The 11,217-nt window shown below is 63.4% G+C and overlaps 1 protein-coding gene across 1 annotated transcript; it reads left to right on the plus strand.

The window, feature by feature from the left end:
- The first annotated feature begins 1,892 nt into the window (after positions 1–1,892).
- On the plus strand, positions 1,893–11,035 carry Osgin1 (oxidative stress induced growth inhibitor 1). Its single transcript, XM_076838469.1, has 6 exons — positions 1,893–1,977; positions 5,588–5,671; positions 6,470–6,606; positions 7,770–7,961; positions 8,112–8,203; positions 9,739–11,035. The coding sequence occupies exons 2-6, from the start codon at positions 5,605–5,607 to the stop codon at positions 10,685–10,687; spliced, it is 1,437 nt and encodes a 478-aa protein (XP_076694584.1). The 5' UTR covers positions 1,893–1,977; positions 5,588–5,604; the 3' UTR covers positions 10,688–11,035.
- Positions 11,036–11,217: the final 182 nt, after the last annotated feature.

Here is an 11,217-nt window from a genome sequence, read left to right on the forward strand (position 1 = left end):
TGGTGGACCTGGGCGGTGGGATGGGGAGTGGAGACCTGAGGCGCTGCCGGGCAGGGCCAGTGATCAGGAGGCGTCCGTGCCACTGCCTGCCAGCTCCCGTGGCTCCTGCGGTGTGCAGACGCCCCTGTAGGCCTGGTGTGGAGAGGTACACCTTCAAAGTGTCAGGAGTGTTGGTCACCAGCCACGGTAGAACAGAGAACCACCGAGGGATGTCCCCCGCCCAGGTCACACAGTAGGGACTGAAGCCTGCAGGGGAGCTGAGGCCCCTCTCCTGGGCACTGTCATCTTGCCCCAAGGGTCACTGCCACCCGCGTGCCAGGAGGAAAGGATCACTCTTGGTAAAACAGGCTCCAAGGGAGCCGGTGCCTTGCAGGAGCTCCCAAGCCCTTGGGGACTGAGCCCAGGGGCAGCCTGCACCCACCAAGACTCACACAGGTGCAAATGAAAATGTGACTCCTCATTCAAAACAGGCCAGGAACTTCACACCAGGGACAACAGAGCATTCAAACACCAGGCATGCTTCCCTGGGCAAAGGTCTGGGCCCCAGAGCCCGGGGGAGGACGGAACAGGCAGGATGGAGTTCAGGCCTGGCTGCACTCAGCGGCCCTGGAGACCCTGGCCCTGGGCTCAGCCTGCGACCTCCTCCCTAGGCCCCATGCCGCCAGCCCTTCCCACCCACCCCTGCTCTGCTTCCCCGCAGGGCTGTGGCTTCCCTTCATTCACCACTCCCAGGTAGGCCCGGGTCCAGGACCCGGGAGGAGGGGCATCTCCTTGGGCTCAAAATTTGAAGAACACCAAGGCGCGTCCACCATCGGGAGCCAGTGCTCCTGCGGTGTTTTTAAGAATCAAAATTCATGAAAAAAATAAGAAACAAATTAGTTTTAAAAGGAACAAAATCTTAAGACAGCAGGGCAGCCCCGATCTCCCCTCTCCCTTCTGTGCTGGGCTCTGAGCTGGCACGCGCTCCCGCGCCCCCGCGCCCCCGGCCTTTGTTTAAAACTTTAACGTTCTGCTCATCCTGACTCTTCCGCGTTCATTTTGATTTTTAGAAATCGAATCAGCCTATCATTCCTTGGTTGGTGAGGTGAGCTTTTGCCTCCCCTTGAAGTTTCCACCTCCCCCCCCCACCGGCCCCAGCCCTGGTGGCACCTGCAGCCCCCAGTCAATGTTGGCAGAGAGGAGGCGGAGGCAACAGTGACACCGGCAATGTCACAGTGGTGTGACTGTGTGTGTCCCCAGGTCTGTGGGCCACGTGCCGCGTGCTGATGCGAAGCCCAGGCTGTGTGCGAGCCTCCTGCAGGCGCAGAGGCACCTCCCGGGTGCAGGGAAGTAAGAGCAGACGGCCTGCCCCAATCTCCATCCCATTTCTCGGGTGGGGAAACTGAGGCTCAGTCTTCAGGCAGCTGGTCCAGAGCCCCTCGGCCGGGAAGCGGCAGATCTGGGGTCCCAGCGGGACAAGCTGGCCTGGGGGTGCTGAGGCCTGCAGTGGGGTCCAGGTGGAGGGAGGGACCTGGGGCGTATTCTCCTATTAAAGGGGCGATGGGTTGAAGTGAACTCAGCCGAGCTGTCTGGGGCTCCCTGGGAAACAGCCAGCTTGGTTCCTCCAGGGGTCAAGGTCCTTGCCTCAGGATTGAGTCTCAGAGAGCAGTCCCGCTGGTGGGATGGCCTGGGGGAGGGCCACCCACTGCCCCCTGGCGGATGGCCCAGCAGGGGCCCTTTAAGCGGACCCAGGGGCAAGTTCATTCACCCAGGGCCCCTGCTGACTCACGCTTATGAAAGTGATTCTCCTGGCCCCGCCCACCTCCCGGACCGCCTCCTCCCGCCCGGTGAAATACCCTGGCTTCCCCTGGCCTCACACAGCCTCTGGGAGCCCAGAGTGGTCATGGGCCTGCTGCTTCTTGGGTGAACACGGTGACCCCAGCCCTCCACGTGTCTGTCCAGCCGGGCTCCCCGTTTCCATCCACCCACTACCGTCAGGTGAGTGGCCTGGGCGAGGCTTGGGGTGGGCCATCCTGGTGCAGGGGGCAGGGGTGGCCAGCCTCAAGGGAGCCAGGCACAGTTCCCAGGGGGCCCTCCTGGCTCCTCAGGGCCCCAGCCCACTCCCACCATCCCAGCCCAGTCACTGCTCTTGGCAAGAAAGAGGCGTGGCCAGCTGGGCTTGCTGCCCAGTCCCGAGGCCAGGCTCGTGCAGCTCTGGGGGTCCCCACCTCTGCTGGTCAGGTGGGGTAGAGCCATGGGAGTCCCAGGGGCTTGGCTTCTCACTGAGATGACCCTGGGAGAGAGGGGTGGGCCCAAGGGAGGCGTTCGGCTGGCGGCGAGAGGGCTCCGGTCACGGAGCACAGGTAGCACTTGGGGGACAGTGTGCCTCCTCATCCTCACCCCAGGATCTCATGTCACTTTCTTGATGTCACTATTACCTGCGGCTTTGCTGAAGAGGGGACTCGCCCTCACTTGGACAGGGTCAAGGGGCAGAACTAGACGTGTGTGTGTGTGTGTGTGTGTGTGTGTGTGTGTGTGCGCGCGCGCGTGCATTCCTGGTGACCTGGGCCAGGCCACCTCCTCCCGCCTCAGTTCCTTGCTCTGTGGGGTGGGGCTGAGGAAACCCAGCTCGCGGGTGTTGTCAAAGTCAAAGGGGCCAAGGGCCACCAGAGGACCCCAAAAATGCAGCCGCACCGGGTCCCAGAGTCCCGTGCCCTGGGCAGTCCTCCCTGCCTCAGAGGTACCAACGCTGCAAACAGAAACGTGGTTTGAGGCACAACTATTTCCATTTCTCTTATACCTATTGGCTTTTGTGAAATTTTAATTATCAACTTTTAGTGTTCACTTTTTCCATCCAAATCTGCCATCTTTAGTCAGAGGGACAAAGATGGTATTAAAAATGGATCGTTCCAACCCCACAACCAAGGAGCACAAAAGGGACGGGGACAGTTGACACCTGAAGGGCCCTTGTCAGCCTGCAGCCCGCAGCTGTGCAAGGGTGTGAGTGAGGGCTTTGCGCGGCTCCGGACTTTGGGACATCCTGTATCACTCTGAACAGGAAGTGACCTCTGGGTCCAGCCCCTGGGTGGTGACCTCATGTGTGTGGCATCCAGAAGCTTCTGTTCAGGCGCCTGCCAGTTCTGGGAGGGAACTCTGAACCAGGAGTCAAAACCCTGGCAGCAATCGGCGCCTCTGCCCCTGCGAAGGGAGAGGAGGAAGCAGTTCCGTTGTCCCGCCAGCGCCTCCTGCGGAGCAGAGAATCCCAAAGAAGAGCGGGGTGGGCTGGGGGCACAGGCTGGCGCTCGCATCTGGGGGCTCCGAAGCCCTGGAGGAGCGGCTTCACCTCCTGAGCCTGCTTCCTCTTCTGAGAAGGGAGTTAAAGGGGGTGAGGTGTAGGAAGCGCTCTCTCGGGACCGGACCGTGGCTGCCCTGTTGCTGGTGCTCCGGGGACAGTGAAGACAGGCGTGAGGAACCCCAGGGCCATTAGCAGAGGCCCCGAGCAGCGAGGGGGAGCTTGCCCTCTGGGAACTGCAGCCCAGGTCTCCAAGGCGCTGGACACACCTGGTGCTGGTGGCTGGAGAGAAGCCATCCCCCCTGAGCAGAAATCTGGGAGCTGCGACAGCCCAGCACTGAGCATCCCTCCCTGCAACAGGCACTGGGCAGAGCCGCAGGGCAACAGGGACAGAGAGCACCTGCCAGACTGAGGGGTCTCTGGCAAGAGCCAGCCCGCTGCGGGGAACACCCAGAGGCTGTGGATCGGCAGCCTGGCTCAAATCCAGCTGAGCCCGTGAGAGCTGCGGCACCCTCCTCTCGCGAACTGTAATGGGCCATGAGAAGCTCCCCGGGCCTCAGTTTCCCCATCTGTAACATGGGCGTGATTGTAAGAGTACCTGACCACGCTCTAAACAGAGACTCAGTCGGGGCTGGGCCTGCCTAGCGCAAGCTCCCGGGTTCCAGCCCCAGAGGCGCACACACAAGGTCCAATCCGTGAACATACACGGGTGGGGGCAGGCTCGGCGCCCCACCAACTCCACTGCGGTATAGAAATGCTAGATGTTTGTAATAATCGTCATCACCATCACCGGGGGTGCCGCCCCCAAATCTTCTCCCTGTGCTGGAGACAGCACAGGGCCTCTGTATGGAAAAGGCCACCTTTCTTCTGTCCTGGGAGAGGCAAGAGGTCTCAGATTCTGGGGACACAGTGCCTACCTGGACGGGGCAGGGAGGCTCTCTGGGCCCAAACCCAGCTGAGACCAAGCCCATTCTCAGGGACTGAGAGCCCCAAACCCATGGCCAGCTACTGGGCATGTCCTCTTGCCTACAAGCCCCCTGCACGCTGCAGAGAACGCTGGGGTCAGGTGCTGTCACCATGGGATGATGCCCAGCTCTTCTCCAGGTCAGGCTTGCCCAGTGGTGGGCATGGGTGTTCCTATGTGCTGCCCCTGGCTGTGTTCTGTGGGCTGGGAAGGGTTTACATGGGGCGTGGGGTTGCCTGCTCTTCCTGACCAGAGAAGTCACCCAAACACCCGGATTTCTGCCTCCTCTGAAAGGGCTCTGCAGGCCCAGGCCCAACCAATCTGGGTGGCCCTGGCCCTGCACCTGCCCCGACCCTTCACCCGACAGGGAGCAAGCCAAGTGTCCATCAGCCTGGCGGGCATCCTCCAGGGAGGGCCCAGGGGCCTGGTGCCACAGGCAGAGCCGCGGTGCCAGTTAGCGCTGGGTTTAAAAGCCAAGTCCACTGAGCAGCTTCTGCCACCGAGCCGAGCCCCAGTCCACACCTGCGCCATGGGTTAATAACAGTGCTATGGGTCCCTTGAGCGGGATGTGGAAAAGGGGAAATGCGTGGAACGCCAAATGCCCACTTCCCTCACCCAACGTGGCTTAGCCTCGTGGGCCTCTGGTTGGCAGGGGTCTGGGCAGGCTGGGTGAGGCTGAGGCTGAGGCTGCAGCCGCTGCCCACTGGTTTGGGGGACTTGGGGCAGATGGTCTGAAGCCCCTGGGGTCCGGCCGCTCTCAGAACTGCTGGGGTCCTGTGAGTGGACAGAGGACCAGCAGGGGGCGCTGCTGCTCCAGCGACCCACCTTCTCCAGCCACACTACTCCAGGGCCCTGGCTCTCACTGGGTCCCTGCAGCAGGCGGTAAGCCACAGCGCACGCCTCCCCAGGGCCTAAGCAGGCGCTCTGGTACCTTATCCTGCCTTCCTCCAGGGCTCTGAGGTACCATTTTACAGATGGGAGACTGGGGCTCAGCGAGGTCTCGGATAGGCTCACTGTCACCAGCTAGGAAGCAACTCCCCAAAGCTGGTGACTCCGAATCCCACTGGGCCACACTGAGAGCCTGGGAGGCCAGGTGGGGGGTGTGGGCGGCAGCACCGCAGGGCTGGGCCTCGGGACAGAGACACGAGGCTTCCGTGGCTGAGCGGGGAGAGCCGGTGGGCCTCGGAGAGAGGCAGCTGCGGGATGGCCAGCCAGCAGACCAGGGCCTGTCCTGCGACCTGTGGGTGAGGAGGGAAGGGAGAAGGGGAGTCGCCTCTGAGGGGCCACCTCGTAGCTGAGAAGGGCCTGGACCCCAGGCTGACCACCAGGGGGCCCCTCCTCTCTGCCTGCAGGCGCCCCTGCCCCAGCCATGAGCTCTTCAAGGAGGGAGCCCTTCAGCGCCCGCAGCTGGGAGCCCCTCCCTGTCGTCATCATCGGTGAGTGTCACTCCCAGGGCCGCGGGTCTGACCCCCTGACAGTGGCTGTCTCGAAGCCACCAAGTGCGTGTGGCAAGCTTCTGGGCACCGTATAGACCCCTCCCTGTGCCCTTGCTCCACGGGAGGCTGGGACCCACGGACCATGGAACTATGGGGGCGGCCGAAACCTGGGCTGGCCCCTGTGACTGCCTTGCGTCTGGCACTGTCCTAGGCGCCCACACAGGGACACAGAGCCCTGGCACTTGGTTCCTATGACAGGGGATGGGAGATCGGGTTGAAGTAGGGGGATGTCCGCAACCGCGAGGCTCCCAGCAGCATTCTGCAATTGGCCAATTAGAAGAGGCCGGGAGAGACTGGGGGGGGGGGGAGGCTGGGCCTGATTAAAGCCCAAGGAAGATGCCGAGAGCATCCATTCAGATCAGGGGGCCCCACCTGGGGTCTGTACCCCTCCTCAGGCCACCCCTGCAAGCTCACCCCCAGGGCAAGTAGTGGTGTTCACTACTGATTGACCAGACGGTTGCTCTAGTTCTCAGCGACCTCAGAAGCTCACACTTATCACAGGTTCCCTGATTGTTCTTGGACTGGGTTTGAATCACAGCTTATCTACTTGTAGGCTGTGTAACCACAGAGAAGTCACCTACCCTCTCTGTGCCCCAAGTAGAAAATGAGAAAAAGGACGGCATTTCCGTCACTAAAGTCAGTGCACGGTGGCAGCAGTGTTCAAAGCTGTGGGTATAACACCTGGCATACGGTCAGTGACTGCTCGGCTGCCCTCTCTGACCCACCCTGTCTCCACAGGCAACGGCCCCTCAGGCATCTGCTTGTCCTACCTGCTCTCAGGCCACATCCCCTATGTGAGACCAGATGCAGTCCATCCACACCCACTGCTGCAGAGGAAGCTGGCTGAGGCTCCGGGGGTCTCCATCCTGGACCAGGTGGGCCAGGCTCGTGCGGCCAGGGCTGGGGGGCACACGGTCTCAGGAGGACACTGCAGCTTTCCCAAGGAAAACCCAAGCGTTCGTGTGGGGAAACGAGACTAGCTGCAGACAGCGGAGATCCCGGCAGAGAGGTCAGGGACATCTCCCAGACCCACAGAGGCCCCGTGAGCTGTCTGACCACACACTAGACCGTGGCCCTCAAACAGGACATCTCGCTCCCCTGGGAATGCTCGGCAGTGTCTGTGACTAGCCTCGTTGTCACAGCGGGGTGAGGCCAGAGACGCTGTGACACGTTCTAATGCCCAGTTCAGCCACAGAGAACTAGGACCCGCCTCATGTCCAGCGGGGTCCCACTCTCCCTCCCCAGCTGCACCCCCTCCCTCCCCCCTGCGCCTGCCCCCTTCAGGGGGCTGTCTCCTCCACACCTCTCCAGGCGGCCTCCGCCCTCCAGGCCTCTCCCACCCCAACCTGGAGTTGAGGACCGAAGTGTGACCCCGCTGAGCAGGGTCAAGGTGTTTCAAAGTGCCCTCTCCAGGACACTAGTCCGGTAGAACCAGCCGGGCACAGAGGTGCACACCTGTAATTCCAGCTACTTGGGAGGCTGAAGCAAGAGGCTCACAAGTTCCAGGCCAGCTTCTGCAACTTGGCAGTGCCCTCCCTCAAAAAATAAAAAGGGCTGGGGACGCAGCTTAGCAGTGGAGTGCCCCTGGGTTCAACCCCTGGAACTTCCAAATCAATCAGTCAATCAGCCACCAATTCCTTGATGTCATTCATGTGTACAGAAGATGGTCTCACTCCAGGAAACCCCAGACACTGGGTTTGGCAATGTTAACAGGCCAGTGTCCACTGTGGGACTTTTAGTTTAGGGGCAGCATCTCCCAGGATTACCTGACCGGGTCTCAGGGTAGGAACCCCGGGCCAGGCAACTGCTCGAGTACCCCCTAAGATTCCTGCTCAGCCCGTGCTCCCGGGCCTTTGGCTCCTGGAGAAACCCTATAGTGAGAGTCCCCAGCAGTCCCCGCTGCAGACGTCTCCATAAGACCAAGTCCCCCAGCCTCAGGGAGGTGGCCCAGCCCAGTCCCACTTTCCTCCCGGCCTGAGGCTCTGGGGAGAGGACCCTGCCTCGCCCCAGCAATCCCCTGACCTGCACCCCTTTCCAGGACCTGGACTACCTCTCCGAAGGCCTCGAAGGCCGCTGCCAGAGTCCCGTGGCTCTGCTCTTCGATGCCCTCCTGCGCCCAGACACAGACTTTGGGGGCAACCTGGAATCCGTCCTCACCTGGAGGCAGGAGAAGCAGAGAGCCATCCCCCACGTGGTCCTGGGCCGGAACCTCCCCGGCGGGGCCTGGCATGTGAGTGGCCAGGGCGGGCTGAGCTGCTGCGGGTCTGGGGCCACTGCCTCCCTGTCCTCCTCACTTCTCGTCCCCTTCCCCCACATCCCTCTCCTCCTCCCCAGTGGGTCGGCCTGCGAGGCCTGGGCCTAAAGACCCCTCTCCACACAGTCCATCGAAGGCTCCATGGTGACCCTGAGCCAAGGCCAGTGGATGGGGCTTCCTGACCTGCAGGTCAAGGACTGGCTGCAGAAGAAGCGCAGGTAGGCAGCCCGCAGTGCCCGGGGTGGGGGGGACCCGAGGCCAGGAGCAGGGAAGGGTGGCAGAGACCCCGAAAAGAGGAGTGGGTAGTGGGTCTGGGCTCCGCGACCCCGTGTCCTGTGCCCTGATGGAAGACCCCCGACCTGCGTCCCACGGCAGCCGGCCTCGAGGGTGCCCTGGCCCTGCCCTCACCTCCCCTCCTCACCCAGCCCAGCCTGGAACCCCAGGTCAGCTGTAGGAGGGACTCTTCCTAAATGACAGTCTTTAAAGCATCTCCACCCCACAGGAGGTTTAAATGGAGAAAAGGGACCCCCGGTCCCACCCCCCCACCAGTCCTGTCCCACCTGGGGTCTCTTCCCCCATCTGGTTTCCCGCTCCATCTTGACCACCACGGTCCCCCCCCCCCCCCCCACCCTGGCGTAGCAGGGGAATCATGGAACAAACGCGTCCCAGCCCTGAAGCTGCTGCAGGGTCCCACGGGGTGGGGTCCACCCTGCAGGTGGGGCTGCCTCCTCTCCCCAGGCTGCGGGGGGGGGGGGGGGGGGTGGGGGGGTGGGGGGGGGGCATCTCCTGCCCAGCAGGCCCCGAGGCAGGGACTCCACCCTGCAGGCTCAGGAGGACGGTAGTGAGGTGGAGTGAGCTTGAGGCTCACCTGCAGACACGCCCTTAGGCCCCACCTGGAAGTCAGCATCCTGTGGCAAGAATTCCACGCGGAGGACTCAGTGGCGCAGCGCCCCTCACGAGGAGCCTGTGGAACACTTACGGGGACAGGGCCTTGTGCTTCAGGGTCAGAGTGAAACCCCCACCCTGCCCCTCCCTAGTCGCACTGCCACGGCCACCAACACTCGGCCTGCCGCGGAGCGTTAACTCCGTCCAGTGTGCTGCCAAAGCCCACTCAGAGCAACCTCGGACGGGTCTCCGGCACAGAGAAGAGGGCGAGAGGGAGTAAGCCAATCCCAGACTTCAAGTCTCGGGGCAGCCAGGCGGGCTGGGCTGGCTCCGTGGCCTGGGGGTGGCCAGTCCCTGCCACAATGGTGGCACTTAGCAGAGCCCTCCTCGGAGCCCCTGGTCCAGGGGCAACCCGCTCCTGGCCGCCAGCTGTGCAGAGCAGCCTGCCTGCCCCTGAGCTTCGCGGTGCCGGGGTCAAAGCACGTTTCCAGGGAACACTGTCAACCCCTGGGTCCTGATGGAGGCCAGCCCGTGGGCTCTAGGCTCTTGGCTTGTCAGGGCCCCTGTCTCCTCAGCCACCCCGTGAAGCGGGTCCTGTGGCTACGGTCACTCTTGTTTCACGAGAGGACACTGAGGCACAGGTGTTTCTGGCACACTAGGCAGCAGCCCCACCAGGTGCCCCTGTCAGCTCCGCTTCACAGAAGGGGACACTGAGGCTTCCCGAGGTTAAACCGCCCAGCCCAGCCCTTCGGGGGTGAGTGGCACAGCCGCTGCCACCTCCAGGGCCTGACACCACCATGCTGGTCACACCCTGCCCACCCTGGACGGCAGTCCCTGCTCTGACCCCTGCCCCCATGTCCTCCCACAGGGGTCTTCGAAACAGCCGAGCTACAGCTGGGGACATTGCCCGCTACTACAGGGACTATGTGGTCAAGAAGGGGCTGAGCCACAACTTCATTTCTGGTGCTGTGGTCACCAATGTGCAGTGGGGGGCCCCTGAGCCCAGTGGCTCCGGGGCCCAGGGCCCGAGCCCCCTCTTCCAGGTGAGCGGCTTCCTGACCACCAAGGACCAGGGCCAGCAGCCCTTCTCGCTGTGGACTCACAACGTGGTCCTGGCCACGGGCACGTTTGACAGCCCCGCCCGGCTGGGCATCCCCGGGGAGGCCCTGCCCTTTGTGCATCACGACCTGTCAGCCCTGGAGGCGGCCACGCGGAAGGGGGTCGTGACCCCAGCCTCGGACCCGGTCCTCATCGTGGGCGCGGGGCTGTCCGCCGCCGACGCCGTGCTCTTCGCCCGCCACTACAACATCCCCGTGGTCCACGCCTTCCGGCGGCCGGTGGACGACCCTGGCCTGGTGTTCAACCAGCTGCCCAAGATGCTGTACCCCGAGTACCACAAGGTGCACCAGATGATGCGCGAGCAGTCCTTCCTGTCGCCCAGCCCCTACCAGGGCTACCGCAGCCTCCCGGGCCACCGGCCCCTGCTCTTCAAGGAGGACAGCCAGGCCGTGTTCCAGGACGCGCAGGGCGGCCAGCAGGTGTTCGCGGTCTCCCTGGTGCTGGTCCTCATTGGCTCGCACCCTGACCTCTCCTTCCTCCCTGGGGCGGGCGCTGACCTTGCCATGGACCCCGAGCAGCCGCTGAGCGCCAAGAGGAACCCCATCGACGTGGACCCCTTCACCTACCAGAGCACCCGCCAGGAGGGCCTGTACGCAGTGGGACCACTGGCCGGGGACAACTTTGTGCGGTTTGTGCAGGGCGGGGCCCTGGCGGTGGCCAGCTCCCTGCTCAGGAAGGAGACGAGGAAGCCACCCTAGTGCCACCTGAGTCCTGGCACCCAGGCCCTGAGGAGGAGGGACATCCCCACAGCCTTGCCGGCAGCAGGGCCCACTGAAGACGCGGCGCCAGGGCCTCTCCTGGCCGGAGACAGAAGGGCCGTGGGGCCATTCTCGTGGGCCAGGAGGAGCGGGCCGTACCTGCTGCCCACATGCAGACCAAGGCCCAAGGCAGGAGCGGTGGCCCCAGGCCAGAGTAGGCCTGGGCCCGGGGCCTGGTGTGAGCTGGGCTCACCAGGGCCAGCTGAACACCCAGCCAGGAAGAGTGCAGGTCCTGTTCCTTCCAGAGTCAAGTCACAAATAAAACCAGTGTCTGCCTCCACTCCCACACCCAAGACTCTGTGCCTGGGGGCTGGGTAACCAGGGTTGCCTATGGCTGGGGCTGGGGTGAGGCAGCTGAGCAGGCCTGCAGAGGGCAGGCACAGGGGGTGTGCTCTGGGAGGGAAGGACAGGGACCCCCTGTCACCCCTGCAGCCTGACCACCCCCCACCCTGTCTGTTCCAGTCACCGTT

This window comes from Callospermophilus lateralis, chromosome 18, assembly GCF_048772815.1.
Source record: "Callospermophilus lateralis isolate mCalLat2 chromosome 18, mCalLat2.hap1, whole genome shotgun sequence".
Classification (NCBI taxonomy): Eukaryota; Metazoa; Chordata; class Mammalia; order Rodentia; family Sciuridae; genus Callospermophilus; species Callospermophilus lateralis.